Here is a 25,894-nt window from a genome sequence, read left to right on the forward strand (position 1 = left end):
CTTTCTCCTTCCCTCCCTCCCTATCTTTTTCTCTCTCCCTGCTTTCCTCTCTCCCACTACCCCTCAACTATATTAAAGAAAATCTCTAGCATTGTGTCATAGAGTGGGTCAACATTCATCTCTGAAGAAGCAAAGAGACATTTTCTTCCAGAACTATAACACTGTTGCCATTCCTGAAGCTGCAAACATTAGTGAGTCTTAGGATCACTGAAGGCCCACTCAGAATTTAAATTTCCTGGTCCCATGAAAAACGGCAATTTTCTTGGTTTGGATAGCTTCTTTATTTAAATTAGTGTTCCACAATTCTTCCTTTTCTTCACCACTGACTTTTGGAGAAATTGGACCTGTCAATCATCTTACAGAACACTAAGGATCACGGATTCATGGATCTTTCTGCAAGGGTGCATAAGTTCTTATTCTACCTACTGTGCCCTTTTAGCATTTAGGAACAGTTCCCCATCATCTTTCTGCCCTGACAGATCTGTTGAGCCTCATGGTTTCTGTCACAAAGAGCTGTCCCATGTTGGCCCAGATCATGTTCATCTGTTCCTCTAAAAGCCTTTCTCTCTCCAGAGGAATGGTTCTTTGAAACCACATCTGAACTCTAGAGATGCTGCACAGTTCTGGGTGTGCCATTGATTCTGGGACCTGCCAGTAGCTGGAACTAGGAAGCATACTTTTTAAGTAAATGCTAAATTTAGAATATTTCTGACTCAGTGTAGCCTTTGGAAGGTTTTAACTTTCCTGATTATTGACTTTCACCTTTTTCACTGTAGATATTGACTATTAAACTTGTTTGTTTTATTTCAAAATGCACATTTTATGTTCAAGATAATACTAACGAGATAGTAATAATCAGACTGTGGAAAGGTACTTTCCAGAGTTTCGTATCTTAATTTAATGTTCCATTAATATATAGGATAGAAGACTGTAAACTACTGCTGTTTGGAATTGTTTTCTTCTCTTTTAGTGGTAATATGCAAAAGCTTAACTCCAGTGGATAAGCTGATCTTTGACCATATAATATTTCCTGCCTTTCTACTCTTAGAGATTGTCTAAGTTTCTTTGCCTGTGATAAAACACTTCAACATAAGCAATTTAAAACAAAAATTATTTATTCTGTTTCCTGGTTCAAGCTATAGTCCTTCATGGAGAAGTCAAAGCAGTAGGTGCTTGAGCCAGGTAGCCACTTCAGATCTACAGTCACTAAAGAAGAGAAGGCATGATTATGGTCAGCTTGCTTTCCCTATTTCTCCAGGCCATGACTGGAGGCCCAAAGAATAGTACTGTCCAATTTTAGCCTGGGTTTCTCCCTCCTTAGTTAACCCAATCAAGGTAATTACTCATATCCATGGCCAGCAACCATTTCTCCAGATGAGCATGGATTCTGTCAGGTTGACAAGCAAGACTCTCTCTCTCTCTCTCTCTCTCTCTCTCTCTCTCTCTCTCTCACACACACACACACACACACACACACACACACACACACACACACATACACACACACCAAAAGACTACCATGAATAGCATTACACACATCTATATTTTCCCAAATATCTTGAGGATAGACTCACAGGTACAACAGGGGAGCAAATCCACACAGAATACTGGTAAGCCTATCAAATCTCGAATTCCCCCCATAAGTCAGTGCCATTGTCCCCTTCAGACATAGACAGCAGTTTCCCTGGTGTGTAAACATGCCATCACTCTTGAGATTTTTTTCCCATTTGGTGAGAAATGGTATCTTAGTTTCCTTTAATAGTTCTTACTATGGGCCAATTTTCCATAAAGAACCAGTTGAGATTCTTCAGTGTCTCCCAAGTGAAACCCTTTGTGGGAAATTTTCTCCCAAGATATCCTCACCTGATTTCACGATTGAAAATAAGCTTAATTCCTAACCATCTGTACAGCTACTCATATACAATAAATAAGCTTATTTCCTGGCTTGTAGCACACCAGCCCCTTACTTGAATAATGACCGATTCCATGGCAACAGCTACCATGTACCAAACACTTATCAAGTCATTTCGAGTTCATAGATGAGGACTTGGCAAAGTTTTACTCTAAAGGGACATGAAACACACCTCTTAGGGTTTTGCAATCCAAGACAATAACTCTTGTTGCTGCTTCTTAATGTTGTGGTTGGAGCAGGTTACAGCTAGAGACATCAAGTTTGGCTACCTTCCAAGAAAACTTTATTTACAAAAACAGGCAGCTGGCAGAATTGGGTCATAGTCATCGTTGACTCCCACTATGAACTGTGGTCTCACAGATAACAAAGATGTAAGGAAACTCTGCAGGTTCCTCCATTCAGACACAGCCCTCATATTAATCTGTGTTAGTCACAGGAGATCCTGGTTCCCAACACTAGGCTTCCAAATGCTCTATCACATAGAATTTGGGGGTTATAGGCCTTTTTGTTTTCTGTTTTATTTATTATTTTATTCCTGTGTCTCTGGAGATCTAGCATCATGCTTCAGGTCTTACTGACTAGTCTCATTTTATTAGTATGTTGAATAAAACCAGATGGTATACTATCTATACTCCAATGCCTCCCTAAATCCCCATGCTTCCAAATAAAAATACTATTAGGACACATAGCAAGTGGCATGTTTAGTTTTAAATTGTAATCTCAGCCATTGCTTTAGTGCATATATTGCAGATCTGCTGAGAGCAATTTTGGTGATTATTTAAGTCTTCAAATGTCATAAAATACTGCTGTGTTTTCTCATTCAAGGGAAAGGAGCATTTTGTGTATTACATCATATCTTAAAATGGAACAGATGTAAGTCTCTGGAGCTATTGTGCTTGAGTAGGTGTGAAGGTGGCCAGCAGGGCTATTACATATGGCTTTGTTCTTTTCTCTCCTCAAGGCTAACCTGATCATTGTTTTAATGAAAATTCAAAATTCACCTTAAATAAAGCCTCAGATCATTTGGATTAGTTGTAAGAGGTGACACCTTCTCATGGCTAAGTCCTGCTATGATGCAGTTCATCTACCATCTACCTGTAGGGCAACATATCATTTTTAAATGAACTTCCCTTTAGGAAAGAAGTCATGTTGTCAAATGAACCCATAAAGCTTCTGCAAGAAAAGAAAGGCACAGTCTTGGTGTGTTGGTGTGTCACTAAAAGGAAAATCTATAGGATATAGGCATAAATATTTTTGCAATTTACTTTTAATAAGGTTTTAATCTCTCCTCTAGCCCAACACCCAGCAGAGGTAGTGGAAGAGAAAAGTTATTAGGATATGGGGGAAGTGGACCTGTTCAGCAAGTTCTTTGGTAGCAAGCTTGCCAAATAGGACTCAGCAGCTACAGACCAGTCGTCTAGGAAGGCAGACCCCAGGCACAAACCAGCAGCTGCAGTCCAGTCCCTTAGGAAGGCAGACACCAGGCACAAACCAGCAGCTGCAGTCCAGTCTTTAGGAAGGAAGACACCAAGTATAAACCAGCAGCTCAGTCCAGTCCCTTAGGAAGGCAGACACCAGGCATGAACCAGCAGCTGCAGGCAAGTCCTTTAGGAAGGCAGACACCAGGCATGAACCAGCAACTGCAGTCCTTTCCTTTCAGCAAACAGACATCCGGCAGCTGTGGTTCAATCCTGAAGAAACTGCCAAGTTCACCAACAGGCCTAAGGCTGCTGTAGGAACCTCACGAGCAGTTCTTGGGTGAGTTTCTCTAAATGGCAGCATTACCACAAGTTCAATACTATGTAAGGAGAACCAATACAGGCATGTCATTAGTAAAGAATAATGAGGCTGAGTGAACCAAACCAAAGCTCAGTGCCCATCCCCCTCTGTCACATTTATGTTCCTTCATCAGGGATCGTTTCATGTGTCTACTATATGAAAACATCCTCTCACCGAATCTGTTCAGGAAAACAGTCTTTCACGTGTTTGCTTTAGCAAGACATCCTTTCACCTGTGTGCCCCAGCAAAACATCATTTAGCATAACTAACTTTCCAAAGAAACTAGCAGTTTCCACTTCAGTGGGGTCTGCCTCCCACAAACAGTGCTTAGGGGACACCCCCTGTGAGATATATCCAGATGTTTCCTTTCTGGATACCCTGTGACTGTAAGCACACTAGCAAAATAAATGTACATTGTCACGGTTGACATGACTGAATCCATGTTCAGCTTTCAAACAACTGCGTGTTTTCCTTGGGAACATCAGGACTTCATTACAGAGGTGTGTAATGAAGAAGGTTCCTGAATGTGGGTTTCTGTGTTGTTTTGACCCCTCCAACATAATAGTACAATATTAATATCTGCACAACACAAATAGACTCTATTTGTCATTATAGAAAAAAAACATGCTTAACATATTTAATCAAAACCCCACCTTTATTTCTGTGCAGATTTTCAAAGTTTATGATTATAAATATTTATAATCTATAGCCACCTGCCAACCTAGTCACAGTTATGCTAGGCAGGTGTGGCTGTGTAAACTCATTGGCACTCCGTGTGTTCTAAGTAAGTTATGAACGGGGACGGCTCAAACTCTCGGCGGCTTAACACAGCAAAGCTTGGTTCTCCTTTGGTCGCATGTGATGAAGACCCTGAAACTCCGCAAGGCTCTGAACATCCCTGTCAAGCGTGAGTGGTGGTACTCATGCTTCAGTCAGATAGCATGAGCTTGGAGAATGGTGCACTGGGTTTTAAATGCTACTGCATATTACTGGCCAGAGGCATTTGTCACTGTATCTTAACACTCTAGAAGAAACATTAAGGAGAAAGTCAGAAAGGTAGTAAAATGCCAGCCAAAGGCACCACACTAAGATCAGAATCCAGGGTCTAGACATATTTTCTCCATCTAGAGTAAGCTGTGGGTTTCATCTAAGGAAAAAAAAATGATCAGGTAATTAGCCTGGAGCCCAGCAGCCTGCCCACAGTATGACAGGTTTCTGCTTTCAGGGCAAGCTGACTACTGTCTGTTTAAAAATAACAGGCTTTTACTGATCTCTTGCCCATCTTCACTTAAAAAGCCAAGACTTTGTTCTCAGTAAGTGTGTGTTATCACTCTGAGACTCAGATGACATGACATCATTGTTAACATGACTGGGTGTGTTTTATTTGATGCTTTCTTATGATTGCAGAATGAAACACCTTGTCACTCCAAAGTACATTTTAAAATGTAAAATAAAACACTAATCATAGCCCATTACAGTGAACACATGTGCTCCTACAATTATCCACAGTGTAGGTAGACAGGATTCAAAGGCTTGGTCCTTTCTTAGGGGAGACTGCAGCCTTCTTTCTGCTGTCAGGCTTGTTGCACCCACCACAGAAAAACATCCACCCATTAGAGACTTCTTTATCCTCACTGGCTGCTTGGTGAGACCTTTGCTGGGACTATGCCCAGACTTTCCCATGACAAACTCGCAAGTCCTCCTACTATGAAATGCAGTGCGCTATCTGGGAACTCACTTCTATGGGTGTCCTCCTTTGCACAGGTAAGTATCCTTAAGTATCTAAGGTAAACTGTTCTTCCTAGTCCAGTACCCACAGAGGCTAGTTATTCAGAAGGATGCAGAGTAAATGAAGGACTTTCTGACAGAACTACTCAAGACATTTGGCCAGTGTTTGAAGAACTGGCTTCGACAGGACCAAAGAGACAGGATCTAGCATTTTCTCACCATTACCTCACAGCAGCTTGCTGGATAATGCAGCCACCTGTGGCCGGGGTGGGCCATTCCTGCTGCACACAGAGTGTGACATGGGCTTCATATTTTTCATCTATGTACAAAGTCACTTCATTCCTCTGACCTTTGCATCCACACAGCTCTGCTTTTGTCTCTTCCCTCCAGCTGCTGAGTTGGACTCAATTGCCAAGATAAGTGGGCATCCCTGCCCGCTTTGTTCTTGGAGCATCTTGCTTCCATCTGGCTTGGTGAGCCAGATCAACTGATGAGCTGTGGCAGGAAATGAGAAAGGTTCCTGTCCTGCGGTAGCACAGTCAAAGAAGGTCACACCAATACCAGTCCTTCTGCCCTGTAGTGCGGTTCAGATACAGTTTGAGGGTCTCCCAAAGATGTGTGTGTTGGAGGCCTGGTCTCCAGGGTGGCCAGATCAGTAGGTGGTAAGATCGCTGCCTTCAGGAAGGGCTGAGGTAGTTCTGGAGAAAGCAAAACATACCAGTCAGTCTATCCCTGGGTGGATCTCTGGCTTCGGAACAGCCTTTTCCCCACAGTCCTTCAGCCTTGACATATCCCGGCCATTGCTGTCTGCCATGGTGTTGCCTTCCACTACCAGGCACTTGCCAGAAGACAAGCTGTCAGGCTACTCTGTTTTGCACTTTGAAGCTCTAAAACCAAACAAACTTTCTCTGTATGCCGCAGTCTGTCTCCTGCATCTTCTTTCAGTTGTACAGAGCTGGCTGATGCTCCCACTCTACCATTTTCCCAGTCCTCTAGGACACTCCCCCCACTTCCTCTCCAAACTCCCCCTCACCCTGGAAGCCACCCCTTAGATACTTCTCTCCTGTTTTACCAACACTGGCTGTCTGCCTCTAGGATCCAGCAATGACCATATTTATAGTGACTTGTAAACCATATAATCCTCCCTTGCCTCTTGGTTCTTATGTTATCTGGAGCTTCCTGGGGAAGAGTTCCCTTGTCGCTCCCTTGCAGCCACAGAACAGGGAAATAAGGAACACCAAAAAGATGCTTGATGAACAAATTAGGACCCTTGATGCAGACCCTGCTTTCATGTCATTTGGCCTTCTCCATACATTTCATTTTCATTGCTTTCAGCTTTGCTTTAGGAGAATGAGTAAGTCCTTCAAGAATTTAAGGGCAAAGTTAATGTTTTTAGCCAACTTTACAACTTACTGATGGGGTGATGGAACTTAACATCACTTCTTCAGCTGGCGCTATGCATGTTATTTAAGAAATAATGAAGATGCAGACCCTAAGATCGGTTTCAAAGTATGTTGATCCATACAGAAGCTTAGACCCAAGAACCGAGAGAAAACCACTGAGGAAAATAGAGGTTTTCACTTTCAGAATGACTTACATTCTGAACATTCAAACTGAGGTCATAAATCTGTGAACTCTAATGTATAATATGAAAAGTAATCATTTGTATCAAAATGTGTGTTTCTTTGCCTTGCCTCTTGAGGAGCCTCCAGAAAAGAAAACCATGAGCCCCAAATCACCTCATTGCTCTAATCATGTCTACAAAATGAGAGGTGGCTTCAGTTGGAGCTCAGGAGTGTGGTTTCTAAGCCAATAGTAACTCACACAGAGGTAGTGGAGCACAGCTCTATGGATTAAATGAATCACTTTGCATGTATGTTAGATGTCTTTTTAAAAAATGAATGGAAATCATTTCACTGTAGTGAAAACACTTGCTGGGGTAACTATCTTAACAAAACTCCATATGGTTTTATTTGTGGGTTCATGATAATAAATGTTGACCTTCTAGAAGTGGGGCCTGTACATTTTTCACAGCATGGGTGTATAAACACTCCAGAAAACTTTAGCAAGCTATTTTAAAATTATAAAAGTTGTCAAAGGAAGGGACTGGGGCAGGAGCCAGAGTAGAAGGCTAAGCAGATGGTTCAGTGGCTAAGAGGGCTTCTTTAAAAGAATAGGAACCTATACAAAGCCTGAGCATGGAGGTACAGCATGGTGCATGGGTAGAGGTTGGGGGGGGGGGGGAACAAGTGAATCATGAGACCTCAACTACCCAACATCCTAGTTGAAGCAGTGAGCATTGGGTTTAGTGTGAGACTCTGTTCAAGAAATAAGAGAGAGGGAGGGAGGGAAGGAGAGAGGGAGGGAGAAAAAGGAGAAAACAGGAAGGAGGGAGGGAAGGATAGAGGGAGAATATTCTGCTCTTAATTCCTTTTGTGTGTGTGTGTGTGTGTGTGTGTGTGTTATGAGTATGTATATGGTGTGAGTGTGTATGGTATGAGTGAGTGTATAGTGTATGTGTGAGTGTGTATTGTGCATTGTGTTTGAGTGTGTGTGAGTGTGTGTTGTGTCTGTGTATGGTATGTGTATTGTGTGAGTGTGTTGTGTGGTATGTGTGTGTGGTGTGAGTATGTGTGTATGGTCTTCATGGTATGTGTGTAGTATATGTGTATGCTGTGTATGCATGTAGGGTATGAATGTACGGTGTGGTGTGTGAGTATGTGTGGTATGAATTTGTATATGGTGTGAGTGTATGTATGGCATGAGTGTGTATCGTATATGTGTGAGTGTGTGTAGTATGTTGTGGTATGTGAGTGCGTGAGAATGAGTGTGTGCTGAGAGTGTCTGTGTATGGTGTGTGTATTGTGTGTGTGTTTGTGTGTGTAGTGTGTGTGGTATGGGTATGTATGTGTGTGGTATTTGTGGTGTGTGTATATGTGTATGGTGTGTATGTGTGTGGGGTATGAATGTATGGTGTGGTGTGTGAGTGTGTGTGTGTGGTGTTTGTGGTGTGTGCAGTGTGTATGTGTGTATGGGGTATATGTGTGTAGGGTATGAATGTATGGTGTGGTGTATGAGTGTGTGTGGTGTTTCTGGTGTGTGCAGTGTGTATGTGTATATGGTGTGTATGTGTGTGGGGTATGAATGTATGGTGTGGTGTGTGAGTGTGTGTGGTGTTTGTGGTGTGTGCAGTGTGTATGTGTGTATGGGGTGCTTGTGTGTAGGGTATGAATGAATGGTGTGGTGTGAGTATGTGTGGTGTGAGTATGTTATCTGTGTGATGAAGGCAGGTGCTTTACATCTTCGGACTGTTGAGCTTTACCTACAGCATAGGCTTCCAGCTTATGAAATGATAACCTTGGCCTTCGCTCGTCCCAGCAGCAGCATCACTTAATAGACATTTGGTTAAACGATCTGTTGTTTTTCTTTAGGAAAAAAATGTAATCCTTAATTAAAACTTATTTTCCTTCAACACCTGACTGAAAGTGTCTCCTGGTTCGTAAGCTCGATCTTTGTTGGACTGGGTCATCATAGCTCATAGAGTCCCTGAGGCCACAGATGGCAGTCATCAGAACTAAAGCCGGCTCCCCATGTTTACATTGGCATCTCGTTCTGAGTTGGAGGTACCCTCGTGATGGTTTGGGTTTCACTAGTACCGTGAACAGACAAGCTGCAGAAGACATCCCTTAGGGAGTTCAAGTCTGGGCGTTAGCAGCATGCTGGGTGGAAAACCAGATGGCAAACTGTGCTATTGGATGTAGGGTAGAATGGAGGCATAGGGTCTGGGAACCTATGAATGGCAGTGTCTTGGAGAGCTCTGTTGATAGATGCTTCTCACAGTTTGTATTTGTATTGATCCGCTTTGTATGTGTACTCTGAAAACAGATCTTTCATAGCTTTCATTAAAATAAAATACATTTTCTTTACCTCAGTCAGTGACACACCTTAGCTAAGGACAAAGACACTTTGCTCAGGTAAAATGGCACCTTCTATGAAGTAGACTTAATAGGAACCTGCCTGTCTCTTCCCTTAAGACCATGGAAAATTCTCCACCCATCCCCAGGCACACACACACACACACACACACACACACACACATTGATATAAACCAGCCTAAATGAACACAAACTTTCTACCAAATGATTACATCAGCAGACCTATAGTCTTGTGGCTTCCTGCCACAGGTAGTGGGGAGAGGAGATGAAAAGACCTCCCATGAGTGCTAATTACCTTGTTTCCTTCCTGTCTCCTCTGCTGTCCACCTCAGCTACTGCTCTCTCAGTAGTTTAAAAAAAAAATAGAAGCCTTCACCAGGCAGGACTCTCAATATTCGGGGTTGGCATACCTCCTATCCATCATTTAGCATCACTTCTCAACCGTACTGCTGGCAGGATCCCAGACCAGATCTATAGCTCAGTAGAGGTCATCCTCAGTAGACCCTGTAGGAAGGTGTGGATGACAGTAACAATCTGGGGCTTGTTCATGTGGAAGTAGTGATTGTTTGAGAGTTTCACCTCTAGAAAAAGGTGGGGTGAATGGTGAGATCCCAGCCACTCAGAAGACTCCCATGGTGAGCTGCCTCCCAGTGGGTCAGAGGCAACTCTGACTGACCCTTGTCTATTCACAGTAGCCTGGGGTCTTGGAGGCTGTCACAGGAATGTAGGTATCTAAGCTGTGAAGCTACTGTGTATATTAAACCGGGACAGCTACAGTCAGGGTGACTGCCAGTTCTGTTGGAGATGAAGCCCTCAAAGAAGGCAGGCTACTGCAGGAGCTTGCCAAATAGGAGAGCCCTCCCCCAACCCCCACTTTGTGATAGAATCACCTAGGCCTGGACTCTCGACACACAGCTTGATCCTAAGTGGTGAAGACCATAAAGGACCAGGACCCACATGGGTCTTCTGCTACCCTGTATCCATAACACTTGTCAATGTACTGGTCCCAGGAGCAATGCAGGCAAATGCAGGGCTGCTTCTAGGAGGTGCACCTCAGAATTAAGCCTGGCCAGAGGTTAGGTGAGGATAATAAAACAAAATTCTGCCAACAACAAGAAGAAGAACAAAATAGTTGAACAGAGGCAGGGTTGTTGTATACATGGGTAGGACTGTTGCTTTCAGAAAAACAAGGAGGCAGAGTTTATGGTGTACAGCTGGCTATGGAGACAGATTTAGCTAATCTCAGTAAGACCAGTCTCTGTAGAGACTTTTAGATCTTTAGGCTGCACACTCCCATGAGGAAGAAAGCATGGTAGACATTTTCTGTGTATGCTGTTAACATCCACATATGGATTAGAAGGGAAGGCTTCACCATTTCCCTCTGAGTGACAGAAGTTTCTAGAAACTAGAATCAGTTTTATTCTAGCAGTGAAGACCTTGGCATCCACTGTTGAAGGGAGAGGCAGTGATATTTAATATTTTTAAATTTTCGCATAGGAGTCTTAGGATTCAAGAACATTGAATAGATGTTGAATACCCCATATTCAGAATGCATGAGAGCACACATGTTTCACATGTCAACATTTTAAAATTTTGAAATATTTTAATATACATATAAACATATACATATAATATACATATAATTGCTTGAATATTGGGCCCAAGCTTAACCCTAAATCCATTCATACACACACATAGCCTGGAGGTGAAATTCATAGGATATGTTTTATCATTTCACAGAGGAAGTAAATCTTCACCTCTTCACTTAGAACCCTGTGGACTCAAACATTGCAGAAACTAGAACATTGCTGGACTTGGAGTTTTCAGACTGTTGATGCTATGCTCGACTGAATTGGATAGCCATAGAACAAAACTCAATCATAGCATGCTCCCCTCAGGACACGCACATAGCAGAGCAGAGCCCTACACCAGACACAAGCACCCTCCCTTCTGCCGTGTAAGTCAGAAGCCTGAGAGGGAAGCATTCAGAAAGCAGAAGGAAAACACTGATAGGTGCACACACCAGTGGTACAGGGAAGCTCAAGCCTCACATGACTGCAAAGGACTCAGGCCAGATGCAATGTATTGATCTGCTTGCCATAAAGGGAAAAAAGATTGTTTTCACTCGGCCATCATGAGAAATGTTTGGGTTTGAAATCCTCTGCACGCTGTTCTAACCAATTACATTTATTTCCTTAAAACTCAACAAAGATAATCGAATTCCATATGGGGCGGAATGTAATTGCAGTGAATTCACTAATGCTTTCGCATTGTGGATACAGAGACGCTAATGGACACAGACCACAGTGCGAGGAGGAGGAAACTGTGGTCCTCGGAGATGTGAAATTGAGAGCTTAGGCTTTGCCCTGGGCTGCTTGCTGGGTGGTCACCAGCACTTTCACAGAACAGGCGTTTAATTTCTTGAAGAAAAGTGGTGGTAGATAGTGTTGATGCTTCCTGTTTGACTCATTCACTGTTACTGAGATGCACAGTTAGAGTGGCTATTCTCTTTGAACTGGGGGTTATGCTGTTGTGTTTTTACAGTCATCCATATATTAGGGGCAAGGGCAGGCAATACAAACAGCAAGACCAATTCTATTTGTTTCCTAGAAATTAGTGTAGGAGACTACAGGGCAATGAAGTATCCTCTCTCCCACCGCAGAGCACTGATATCTGTTCTTACTGTTTGAGGTAGACATTGTCCCAGTCAGTTCTGGACATGCTATGCAGCCTGCTTCTGTATGACACCAAGCAGTGGTGTCTTCCAGCACCTGTTTCTAATTAGAATCTCTGACATTAGTCACTGAATGAGGTCACAAGGTCACTGACTTGCCCTGCTCATCAAACCAGAAAGAGCCTACAGCCAATGGTCCATGTTTCTGAGCCACAAAAGCTGTCTGAGGTATCCTGAGTGGAGAAGTAGCCATGCAGACGCAGTAGCTCAAACTGTGTCTCTTAGAGAAGCTAGAGAAAGCCACTGACCTGTGAGAGTCATGGAAGAGCACAGGGCCGGCTGCTCAGCATCAGACTGCATTGCCAAGGGCCACACAGACAAAAGCAGAGTTGGGCTGGAATCAAGAGACAGGACTCAGGAAGCAGTTTGCATCTTGGTGAACCGAGAAGGTTCCTATTGTCACTAGGAAAGATACGTATACAGGGGTGACAAGAACAATATACAGGATGGGTGTGACTTGACCTGTTTGAGTGTGAACGAACATGGCTGGGAAATGTGGTCCAGCTGGAGCAGATGTTCCCCTCTTGGAAACAGGCTGTGTCCAAAGATAAAAGCATATGAATTATAAGAGCTGTGGCTCATTCTAGGAGTGCTTTCTGTTGTTAATTTATGAAAATAACAGAAAGTTATTTTTGAATAACTTTAGAAAGTTACTTTGTTTAGAAGAAAGTATCCCAATATCTTAGCCGCAAACCCATAATTCAGTACTTTTGTCTTTGACCTTGAACTGTTCAAACATATTTTCCCAGAATTTCAAGTAAGATAATTCACAAGAGCAGCAGTCCACACTGCATCCAGCATTGTTAATTTTATCCTTGGCATAAAGTTTGTTAGCAGGGAAATCCCCGGGAAAGGGCCAGCAGCAGCTTCTGTTGGGAAGCTCCAGAAGACTCAAGGGCCTCTGGGTTGTATTTCTTTTTGACAAGTGACATTTCGACGTTGTGGCCATGAACTGTTGCTATGTTTGCTACACTATCAATGTCATTTTCAACAGGTACACAGTCACAGCTGTAGCCTGTCCAGGATCTTCCTTTTGTACCGAGGCCCTGTTAGAGTTGAGCTATTAATGAGTAGTCACTATTCATTTTCACCTTGCCACAAGTTTGGGTTTTCTTCTTTCTCTGTCTTACCCCTTCTGTGTGACCTTCTCTGTCCCTCCAAAGCCACTGATCAGAGTTTTGTTCTGGTGGCTTTGCTGCTTGGGTCTGTTCTTTTGTAAGCAGAATAATAGACTTTGGCTTTTCTGTTCCTTCACAAACTAATGCTTCGAGGCGTCAGGAACTCAGGAGGATTTACATAGATTCTCTGGAAATGACATTTCCTGAAGGTGTGTCATTGGAGTGGGAGGGTCTCGTCCACCCAACATGACTCTCCTGCCAGCGTTGGTTCAAACATTGGGTGTCTGATACCAAGTAGTTTTATTAAAGATGTATTTGAACGAATGCTGAAAAATATTCTTGTGGTGAAGATAACACAGTCTCTCACATGTACAACAAAGCACATATGTAAATCTCCTTGAAGGACAAAGTAAGCTAAATACAGATTGCACATCACTGCATGGAAACTCTTTGTAAAGTACAGGTGACACCTTCCACAAAGATAGATTCTATAGATTGACTGAGAAAGGCAAGTTTATAAGAAGGGTCTGGAGAGGGTCCAGTGCCAGAGGAGAGTCTCCAGCTACACAGATTCCAAGGTCTCCAAGCTAGGAAGCATGTCTACTTCAGCCTTCTGGGTGGAGAACAGGTTTTCATTCCTTCTCTTGAAGGAACAAGCGTTTGTGCTTAACATTCAATGCCTGCTCACTGCCCTGCCTTCCATGTACCCCCTCCCACAATCCTCCTCTTCAAGGGTGGGAGCCTCAGGGTATCCCCCACCCTGACACATAAAGTCTCTGTGGCTGGGCACATTCTCTCCCACTGAAGCCAGACATGTCACCCAGACAGAAGAATATAACCCCGCATACAGATAACAGCTTTTGGGATAGCCTTTACTTTAGCTGTTTGGGACCCACATGAAGAGCAAGCTGCAAATCTGCTGCATATGTGTGAGGAGGCCCAGGTCCAGTCCATGTATGCTGTTTGGTATGCAAAAACTGGATCCATCATTCTGCTACATACAAGAAACATACCTCAGCAATAAAGATAGACATTACCTCAGAATAAAGGGTTCCAAATGGACCTAAGAAGCAAGCTGGAGTAGTCACTCTAATAGCTAATAAAACAGACATTCAACCAAAATTAATCACAAGACAGGGAAGGACATTTCATAGTCATCAAAGGAAAAATCTACTAAGATGATATCTCACTTCTGAACACTTATGCCCAAAACACAAGAGTACCCTCATTTGTTATCAACAACAACAACAACAACCATTACTAAAGCTCTCACCAATTGCCAGGTCATGCAGACAAAAACTAACCAGAGAAATAATAAAACTAACAGACATTATGAATCAAATGGAGCTAACAATATCTATAGAATATTTCACCCAAACACAAAAAATTATACCTTTTCAGAACCTCATTTTTTTAAAGAAAAAATTGTGACTCTAACACAGGCCAAGGCCCAGTGCATTGCTTGCATGGCTAATTTATTATAAGCAAGCAAGCAAGCATAGCAAAAATATAACAATACCTGGCAGAGAGCCATGGTCTTAACCATGATGGCAGTTCTAAGTTCACTTGAGAAAGTTTGTATATCTTCTTATTCAGCTCATCCATTTGGCCATTGATTCTGACACTTTAAAGAACACATGCCAGGCAATTGTTGACAACCAAGATTATGCTTGAGCAACAAATATTCCATAGTAGCTCTATTTTATAAAACTATGGCTCTCAATTCACTCATCTATTGATTTACTTCTACTAACATTAGTTTTTCTATAACATGACTAGTTATACTAATCATATAGCCATTGTTCTCCAAATATCTCTTTCTATTCCATTAATCATTCTTGAGACTGCTAATAAAAAAAATGTGTCAACAACCATTACAGAATCTAATAGATGCAAAGAAGTATCATAATTTTCAGGGTGATCTCTCTTAATTATCTTGATCAATTGCACATACGTATTGAGAAAAATGGGTGCAATATGGCCTACCACACACAAGCCTTTATAACCCACAGTAAGGGCAGTATACACATCAGCCTCCACCCAGAGAGCTCATCCCAAAGGCCATTGTTTACCACGGGGAAGGGTAGGATTAGAGGTAGAATTGTGATAAGAATGAAAATAAGTACATTTTAAAAACAACTTGACTGAAAAACACCACTAACAGAAATTTTGAAGGAAGTCCTATGGATATGGGAACAGGTGGATTCTACTGTGTCTCCTGTTACTTGTACAATAGGCATATACATGCAAGTAACTTTATGCCATATAAATTTCTTTTTAAGAGCTCAGGAATAGACAGGTGTCCCCTGATACAATGAGGCAGCACCAAATGACACCAGATGTTACTTTACAAATAGTTGACAACAGTAATCTCTATTGTGGGTACAATGATATTAACTTCAGTAAAGAATACATCAGATATTCCTTTCTTTATCTTCATACAACTATAGTTTCCACTCACTCTCAAAGTATTTAAATGTGTTTTTTTTTAAAAAAAAAAAAAAAAACCTGTACTATAGCACTTGGAATGATCAGTTAGGTTAGTCCAAACAAAAATCCTTCATTTATGTGACTAATATTTGTGTATCATCTTTTGTCCACGCAACTGGCCCCAAAAGATAAAAACAATTCTTAATATGGCGAAACAACATCATACCATGTTCTCTATTAAAGATGTGCCTTTTATCCCTCCTGACAAAAATCATCTGTATTCTGTATTGGCAAGCTGAGAATTAACATGTAATAGAGTCAGCAAATATAACAACATCATTTTGAGGTCCTTGATGTCTCCCCATGGCCTTGGCTTGAGAAGTTAAAATCTTCCTCTTGGAACATGTCCTCTTGATGGGTTCGTTATCAGTCTTCAGACACTCCATTTCTACAGTGGTCTCTGGGATACTGTCCCAATCATATGCACTGGAGTAGGAGCCATCTGAGACGGCATTCGGTTCATGAATGAAGACATAAGCAAAACATCACTCAGAAGAACATCTGGCTCTCTTCCCTGATTAGTTTCTAGGTCTTTCCATTTGATGTATATTTAGGCTATATCTCCTTTAGGCCAAAATGCTTTGGATTAGAAACAGAAGTGTTATCCTCCTTTAAAGTGAAAAAGTTTGAAGTAAGCATGGCTCAATGTACCATTTAGGTAGGTGTTTATGACCCATTTTATTTTTAAAACTTGTCATTTAACTATGTGATCCTGTCATTTCACAATAGCTTGTCCCTATTGGTTGTCAGGGATTCCAGTAATGAGATAATGTTCCATAAATTGCAAACTTCCTTAAAATCTTTGCTAGTATATAAGCAGGACCTTTATCAGTTTTTAGTTATAATGGGAGCATAGAAAGGAGAAGATGCATAATAAATGATTCTTGGCATCTAAGGTGGTTTTACCTCCACGAGTCATATTAGAAAAAGTACCAACTGTTACATGGACATATTTTAAATGCCCACATTTGTTGATATAATAAATATATGTTTGTCAAATACCATGAAATTTCAACTCTCAAGGATTAATCCCCTTTAAAGGGCATCTTTATGATAATGATTATCTATAGGTCCTGTAAAATGCTAATGATACTGCCAATTATCATCAGTCAGGAACAAATAATCAACCTGCATTTTATTTAATGGCACAATGATTTCTGTTGCCTCTGGTGCCCTCTTTTCTTACCTTTGGCAATTAAAATGTCACTGAGGTTTCCAGTTATGGGCTAATGTTTTAGTTCTTTAGCTGTTATCAATTATATTGTACAGCTTATTATTTATTAGTTATAATTATCATGGGTAAAAACATTGAAATCACTCACTTGTGACTTCAAAATTCAAATGGCAACTAAAAGTTTTTGCCTTAATTTTGATGGCAAATCTTACCTGACCCAAACTCAGAGACATGTGTGTGTGTGAGAGAGAGAGAGAGAGAGAGAGAGAGAGAGAGAGAGAGAGAGAGAGAGAGAGAGAGACAGAGTGTATTGTTCATGGGGGGGGGTCCAAGGGCAACACCTTATATTTTCAAGACATTTCTCTCACTTAGCCTAGAACTTGCCAGTTAGGCTAGACTTCCTGGTCCACAAAGTCTCAGGACCCACTTGTCTCATCCTACCACACCACCAGCACTTGGGTGACAGACATGTACTGGTTTAGGGAAAACTGTTTTGATGTGGATGCTCTCCACATGTGGTGGCCTGCTGTCTGCCTCTGATACTACATTATACCCATAACACATGCTTTTGGAGAGTTGAGAAATATGGCTTATGAAGCACATCTAATTCTTAGAAATCTGAACATAGAAATTATATTATCTTCATCTCTCTTCTCTATAGACTCCCACCCAGTAGGAAAGAGTTTCCCTAGAGAACAGCTTTCAACCTCTCTTTTTAATGTGACTACTCCGAGAAGTACAGTTTGTTTCATGATCCATTACAATACACATTTAGTTTCAATGTTTTCAAAAAATAAGTAATTATAAGAACCTACATTTGAATCTCCAGGAACATCATGATAGCTGGATGTAGCAGTACATGTCTGTGACCCCAGTGCTAGTGGTGTGTTGGGCTAAGACAGGTGGATTCTGAGGGCTTGTTGACCACAGAGTCTAGACTAAACTGCAAGGAAGGTCTAGGGTGAGTGAGACCATGTCTCAAAAAAAAAAAAAAGGTGTTGCCTTTAGACTTCCACACATGCATCTGCACATTACAATACACACACACAACACACACACACACACACACACACTACATACACCTTTCTGTGCCTTTTCAGGACTTTCTCTCTCAGCCTTTTCTACCCTGGAAAAGCCAATGTCTTCCTCAACACTGTCAATGTAGCCTGCCAAAATTCTTGTGATATGAACTGCAGTATCCATGACATTGTCTGCCAAGACATTCACACCCATTTGTTGAGTTAATTCAGGAGGAATGGGGTTCACTTTGAGGTCTTGTAGAGTACAGAGTTCATGCTGATTACTTTATTATTTGCTATATTTGAGTCATGACACACAAAAATTCTTAGTTTTTCTTGTCCAATATTTATGAGGAGAGAAATGTCTTTCTCTCCTGTTGTCATCCACTGTCTCTCTCAACAAAATTAATTTCATCTTTTTCAAGATGGTTAATGCAGCAGTCAATTGGTTGCATAATTGAGGTTTTTATTATTTCTATTTTTTTTTTTACTATTCTGTATGGATGTTTGGCTTTCATGTATGTCTGTGCACGTTGTGCATGTGCCTGGTGCCCACCAAGGCCAAAGAGGGATGTAGATCCCCTGAAACTGGAGTTTTAGGTGGTTGTGAGCCACCATGTGGTGCTGGAAATTAAATCCAGGTCCTCTGGAAGAGCAGCCAATGTTCACAATCAGGGCACCATCTCTCCATTTCCAAGACTAATATGTTTGGTTGCCAATAGCATTGCCCTTATAAGCCTAAATCCAATGGGCCCAGCCTCTTCACCAGTCAGACAATATCATCACTAACAAAAGATGTCAAAGGGACTCCAGGAAAGAGATAGTTCAGAGAGACCACAGGATTAGGCAGAAGATGCAGATAAGAAGGGAGTCCTGGCATGGGACCAAGGGACTAGAGAGGGCTCTAGATTGCAGACGCTGGACCTGGTTCCGGATCTTACCAAGACAGACCTGGAACAAAAGGGATGAGTGTCTGTGGCCCTGCTCCTGGATTCTGTTTTCTTTCTTCCCTCTGTTTATGCTGGTCAGCAGCAGTAGTGAGTGCTGGTAGTGCGTCAGTGGTCAAATGGAGACAGACTTGCTTTGCAGCGATTGCCAGTCCCCCTGGTACTGGTATGCTGCCCTCGATGGGTTCATGTGGGGCTGGCCATGCTCCAGGACAATGGTCTCAGGAACCATAGAGTGGGAGAGTGCGGGTGCCAGGTACCTGCAGCACACTCCAGGAGAGCGGCACTCACACAGACAAATGGTAAGGCCCTGACTCCTGCATCTGCCCCCTCCACTGCTGTGACTCTCTTGAGCCATGCAAAGGTACCAATCCTTTGAACAGATCCTTCCTAAATGACACAAGTGACTTCCAGCAGCACACTGCCATGAGAAAGAGGTGTGTTCACAGCGGGATTGTGGCAGTGAGCAAAAGAGGATTGAAATGTTTAGCAATATAGCTCTATCGTATCCAAATCCAGGAACTAATAGGGGCACAAACTATACCCTGTGATAATTATGGCCTGGAGCTTAACTCTTATCTCACTAGGAGAAAAGGGCTTCGTTTCAATTTCACAGAAACAAAACAATCCTGGATTTTTAAGACTGAGTCATTATGAGTCATTAATTATAGAAATCCTTGACTTGAGTACTGAAAGAAATTGTAAATCTAATTTAAGATTTGCTCCATTCACATCAAATACATTATTCTGATTCACGTGACTGGCTATCTGTGGGGAGATGAATATTAAATTAGAATACTGTGTGTGTGTGTGTGTGTGTGTGTGTGTGTGTGTGTGAGAGAGAGAGAGAGAGAGAGAGAGAGAGAGAGAGAGAGAGTAGGTCTTAGGTTTGTAAAATTTTGTAATTAGATATGCAATCATTCCATGATCTTGATGTCACTGAAGGCCACTCAGGGGCACATACAGAGCCCTATTTAAGGTAAACAGCAGGGCACTAACAGTTCATGCTGGGTGAGCACCAGAAACTCCCAGAAACCTATGTGAAGGCGTTTTGCTAGCTCTAATTTGTTTAATGGGTGGCCATGTGGTGATTTAATTGTGTTAACACAATTCACTTGTGGTTGACCTTTCTGCCAGCTCTGTCCCAGAGGGTCTGCCCCCCTGAGGTCAATGGCATGGAACGGCATTGACTTTTGTGCTTTTTTTCTTTCTGTGTTGGGGATGGAACCCAGATCCTGGCACAGTCCAGTACCTCTACAGTTCCTCTACAGTGAGCTCAGCCCCCCTGGACACCCCATCCCATCTCTGTAGGGTGATCTTTCCTGTTGTTCCTCCTCAGCACCCAAGATGCCGCATTTCTTGTCATCTGTCCTGTTCCTGTCTACTTTGCCGTTCTTTGTCAGTTTGGGTTTTCATAGTCAAAAGGACTTCTTAGAGTTGGCAAGACCATAAGGAGTTATTGTATATGTTAAGAAAAATAAAGCCTATGAGTACTTGTAACCTCAGGCTTTTCCACCCACACCCCAGGTCCAGAATAATGACTTACAGATTTATTACTTTTTAACAATGCTGATGGTCTTTTGCTAGGTTTGTTCCCTGACAAGCTTGTAACTCATATAACCCCTTTAAACTATTATATGTCTGCCACAGGGCTGGTTACCCCTCCTCAGTTTCATATGTCTGACTTCCTCAGACTCTGGGTGGTGAATCTCCTGCCTCTGACTATCTCCCAGAGTTCCAGTGTTTCTACCAGAACTCCCACCTTCTACTTCCTACCTTTTGCTAATAGGCCATCAGCCTTTTATTGACATGAAATCAGGCAATGCTTCCACACTGTACACAAGAGATGATCCATGCAAGCACGACCTGTCTTCCCTTTTCTCTGGGTGTGGACTGGAATATGGATCCCAATAAGAGATGTCTTCCAGATGTGTTCTACACAAGGAATTCTCAGCAATAGAAATGGTACAGTACATAAAATACAGGCCTTTAAAAATGCTTAGACAGGGGTTTCACTATACATCCTTAACAGCCCAACATATCATTATATAGACCAGGCTGGTCACAGATTAACAGAGATCCCTCTCTCTCTGCCTCCAGAATATTGGTATTATAGGTATATGCCACCATACATAGCCCGGAGATGTGCTTTTGTACCTATTGCAGTTTATAACAGGCTTAAAACCTTAAAATGTATGTTTGGCAGTCTAGTCCATTTGGCATAAATCTCTAAACATTATGTGTTTTGTACACTTGCTATACTTTTCTTGACCGCCATTTTATTTGTGAACCATATCCAGATTCATAGATTTAGACCTATGTATAGATGTAGGCATAGTATACATTTGTCTTCACCGGTGGCTTTATAGTACAGTTACTGAACATGTCATAACTTAATCTGTCCTATTGGTCACAGAAAGTAGTCTTAATCAGTGGCTTCTTTAAATTCCTTTTTCAGAGTATAATTGCTATATGAAGAAATAAGATCGTAGAGATCATAACAAGATTGGAAAGGAAATGCTTTGCTATTTAAGATGATGTCTAACATTAAACTAAATCATCATTTTTATATGAGATATGTGTCATTGGCATGTGCCCTGGGAAAATCATGATTCAGGTTACCATTTTCTTGAGAAATATACATTAATCCCACTGGTTTATATAAACAGGATGTCTGGGAACATGGTTAACTGTTCCCAAATGGGCAGTTTACTTGAAATAAAGGTTAATATGTTGTTAAGTGTTCAGTAACCTATGCTTATAATCAGTTTGGAGAGCCTTATGCATATGTTTACTTATGTTACTTTCTGGTGCTGGTTAATCTAAGTCTGTTGATTTGAATCAACACATATACAAAAATATTCTCAAATCCATCCTTTCTGCCATGATTTCCCTTCCAGGAACAAGTCTCATATGACTTCCAACTTGAACAGTGACCTCTTCCCCTGTGGGTCCTGAGCCCAGCTCTCTCACACTGTGCAGAAAGCACCTCACCTCCCAGGAGTCTTTGCTGCTATCCCATCTGTTGCCCTGGTGGCCATGTTCCTTGTTAACTCCCCATGCTTTAAACTTCTGATTTTATGACTTTCTTGAAAAAACCTGACCATGGCTGGTACAGCCATAATATCTGGCTTCTTATGAAATATTTATTTTTTTTATTTTTGAGAAGTACATACCTAAATACTATATATACATTATTTTGACTCTTCTCTCTTCTGATGCAACTCTATTGCTTGCTATCTACTCCCTCAATACCTCATGATCATTTCTTTTAAAATTATTATTGTTACATAGATGCTCTCATACACACACACACACACACACACACACAAAACCTACTGAGCACCTTTTGTATGTACATAGCTTAGGGCTAACCACTTTGGGTTAGATAGCCTATGAGGGAGATTGACCATCTAAAATATTGATTTCTCCTCTTGCAGCAGCCAATGGTTGCCTTTGTCTTTATAAAGCTCTTTATATAGGTTGGTGCCCTGTGAAATTTCCCCTATCCAAGTTGACATACTATTTTTCTGACTTTAACTCCTTTATACGCCCTCTTCTAGCAATCCATGCTTCACAGCCGTGTCTTATACTTCTAAAAGCTAACCTCTGAATAGCCTGATTGACAGAGGGCTAATCTGGAAAAACAAAAACAAAAACAGAATGCTGTTGGTCCAGAGAGCTGAGCTGGACTGTAAGGATAAAGAGGAGAGTAAGCAAGAGACAGATCTTAGGGCAGAGTCCCCACCAGTCTTGTTAAGACAGAATGATGGACTAGGATCTGTCCTGGTTGCTAATAGTTCATTTGGCCCCGCACTGTAGTCAGTACAACTTCTGATGGAAAAGGAGGCCTGTTGCCATCATCAGAAGGTAGGTCAAGTGAGGATATCATGTAGCTCAGAAGATAACTCAAAGAGTCACTTTTAGAAATTATGTAGCTAGAAGAGAATGAAAAAGAAGTCACTCTAGTTCCCCAGTCTAAAGATTACCATAACCTAAAAGTGGGCGGCTAAGTGATTGGGACACCCATACAGTAGAGACAGCACCTGACAGGTAGCTCTTGCTTTCTTCAAGTTTACACACATATCAGAAAGAGCAGAAGAGAAGGCCCAGGACCTACAGGAGGAAGGCCAGTCTTTCAGGTCACTTGTGGGATCTTTAAGGAAGTGAAGTACAACCTATTTTACATCTGTGTGACTCTTGAGAGTCCTCTCAAACTTTAGTGTTAGTTCAGTGTGTAATTGATTATAATGAATAAAATGTGCAAAGCTCTTAGCATGAAGGAATTACTCAGTAAATCATAGATGATTAATGATAATGTTCTATTTACCAACTTTTTATCTTGCCTTTATTCCCTAAATAACACAATGGAAATGTTTCTATATACTCAACATTGTATTTAGCGATGTAAGTTACCTAGCAATAATAAACTCTAAGAGAGAATGTGTGGGGGTTATAATGCAAATACCACATAGTCTTACATATGGGACTGAACACCCTCTTGGTGTTTGTAGATACCCACAAACATCCTTTTTGGGTACGTACAAGCAACGAATGAAACACGGCGCATTCTCATTTTCCATATCAAGGGATGTCTGACTGTTTGGATTACATATAGAGTTATACAATGTGCAGTCCATCAACCTACCATTTGCTTCGTGTTTCTGGCTGTGTTTTATCTCTGGCAAACATGTCTTCAAAGACCTAATCTGCCTTTGCAATTCCATTTTTAACCACTCCACTGAACATCCCAGTTGCTCCATTGGTACAGCATCTCAGCCTCTCTGCCTGTAACTCACTGACTCTCCCCTTGGATCCCTAGTCATTTCCTCAGTTCTCCTGACAGATGCCTCAATGTGTTGGTTAGCAGAGCACAGTAGGATGTGCTCCTCGTGTCTGACATGCCTGCATAACGAAGGGAGTATGAGGCTCTTCTCATCCATTCCAGTGGAAGGACTGCCCTGGCGGGTGGCATGTGCCAATCAGTGTGGCAAGTCTGGAGGCTGCTGGCCACCTTAGTTGTTTTGCATAACAGTATGGGCTTTGCCAGACACATTTTAGCTTGGGTATGTGCTGGCTAGCTGAGCTAGCAACTCATTATACCACCCTCTTGTACTGTACTAACTGCCCTTGGATGTGCTCCAAGGTCACAGCCTCTACCCCAAGGTCACATTCTTCCTCCTCTTCTGACTGAATCCTCTTTCATCACACCTACACCCTGTCTTAGAATCTCAATTATAACCATGCATGCTGTATAAACATGAAGAGCATTCACTGGTATTAAGAACCAGTTAATACCGCTCTCTCAAAATACCAGGGTAAGTGAAAAGGAGTTTTATATTTTACAAAAGAAAAATCCACATCATTTAATACATACAATATCCATCTTTATTTTTCTGAAGTCATGATTTCATATCTTGTTTCACTGAAATGTGAGAAGGAAGGCAAATGGTGTAATGTCTTTGTCAAAGAACAAGAGTGGGGGATTGTGGGAATGTGCAAAGCAGCTGTACATTGTCAGGCTTGGGCTTGAACCCAAAGCTTCTCCTCACTTGAACATCACTTCTCTAAGATCAGAAAACAAACAAACAAACAAGCAAACAAACACACTAGACTGACTTGTCTTAGAGCGATATGGAAGCCCAAAGTCAGCTAAGCATAAAAATAAGGACGAGATTTTAGACTGGAAGATTCTTGGAGTACTTTTTCTGCTTTCCCTCTGGCTTTGACTCTTATTTGCATTATACTCTCTTCTAACAGCTACTCCATATTGGTTTTTAAATGGCTTCATCCAGATGATGGATAAAGGCATCATACGGTGTAACATCACTGTGATTTATTAGGACGCTTAGAGTGGTCCATTGGGGTTCCTTATGGTTTTGTCTAAGTATCCCGATTGCACCACTAAAGCTCCACCATTCTTTGTTGCTCTGAAACCCCCAGGGAGCACAGAGACCTGCCTACATCTCAGTAGATCTGAGAAGACACGGAAGTTAGTGCAGAGCTGTCTGGTAACTGCTAGGCAGAACAAACATCCTTGATTTCAAATCACTAAGAAGATTGGAGTATGCGGTAAGATGTTTGCCATACAGATGTGAGATAACCTCCTCCTGTCTCCTTCTCCCCGTAGCCTGAAGGGAGCCGACGCTGGTAATGGCATCAGGGTGTTTGTGCCTGATATCGGGATGTTCATTGCAAGTCTGACCATCTGGCTGGTCTGCAGAACCATTGTTAAGAAACCAGACACGGAAGAAGTGGCCCAATTCAATTCCGAGTGTGAAAATGAAGAATTGGTAAGTGTGAACACCCACATCTCTCGTCTTCCATCCCCAGGGCCTTTCCTGTGAGGCTGAGTGAGGTCAGTCTGCAGAGCACTGAGTGGATCCCTGTGCCTGAGGCAGGAGTGGGCATTGTTGCTAGGCAGAGACGTCTGGGTGAAGCTGCAGGACAGACGCTCATGTCTACACCTTGTTGATGAGGATTCAGGTGATTGACATGTGATTCCCATCTTTCATGAGGCTCTCAGAGTGGAGTTAGGAACAGCCTGACTGTGCTTTCGTCACCTCAGTGATCAACTGGCCTTGCTGTGCCTCAGTGTTATGTCAGGTGGCCAAGCCTGGAAAGTTATGGGCGTGGCATTACAACACCCCTGCTCTCCAGGTCTGAGCCATTGCAGGATATTTTGAGAAGTAGTACACAGTAACTTTTGAAGAAAAATAGTCTTAATTACCCCCTGAACTTTCCATCCTGTGCAGTTTCACCCCGTGACTGTGTAACTATTCACTTTACCTTCCTAGTTAGTGTGTTAATTCGGAATATTTGGACCAAGTTATTTTAAAAGTGCTCTGGAAGGGGGAAATATTTTATTTAGAAAAGTGAGTTTTATGAGGTCCCATTTGTCAATTCTTGATCTTAGAGCATACGCTATTGGTGTTCTGTTCAGAAACTTTCTCCTTGTACCGATGTCCTCAAGGGTCTTCCCCAGTTTCTTTTCTATTAGCTTCAGAGTGTCTGGCTTTATGTGGAGGTCCTTGATCCATTTGGATTTGAGCTTAGTA

The 25,894-nt window shown here is 41.9% G+C and overlaps 1 protein-coding gene across 1 annotated transcript in view; it reads left to right on the forward strand.

Moving 5' to 3' along the window:
• Piezo2 (piezo type mechanosensitive ion channel component 2) overlaps nucleotides 1-25,894 on the forward strand; it is a 390,271-nt gene that overhangs the window by 218,356 nt on the left and 146,021 nt on the right. The window contains exon 5 of the mRNA XM_052155704.1: nucleotides 24,967-25,129. Coding sequence (XP_052011664.1) covers nucleotides 24,967-25,129 — 163 coding nt within the window. The remainder of the gene's footprint in view (nucleotides 1-24,966; nucleotides 25,130-25,894) is intronic.

The sequence above is a fragment of the Apodemus sylvaticus genome, chromosome 13, assembly GCF_947179515.1.
Source record: "Apodemus sylvaticus chromosome 13, mApoSyl1.1, whole genome shotgun sequence".
Classification (NCBI taxonomy): Eukaryota; Metazoa; Chordata; class Mammalia; order Rodentia; family Muridae; genus Apodemus; species Apodemus sylvaticus.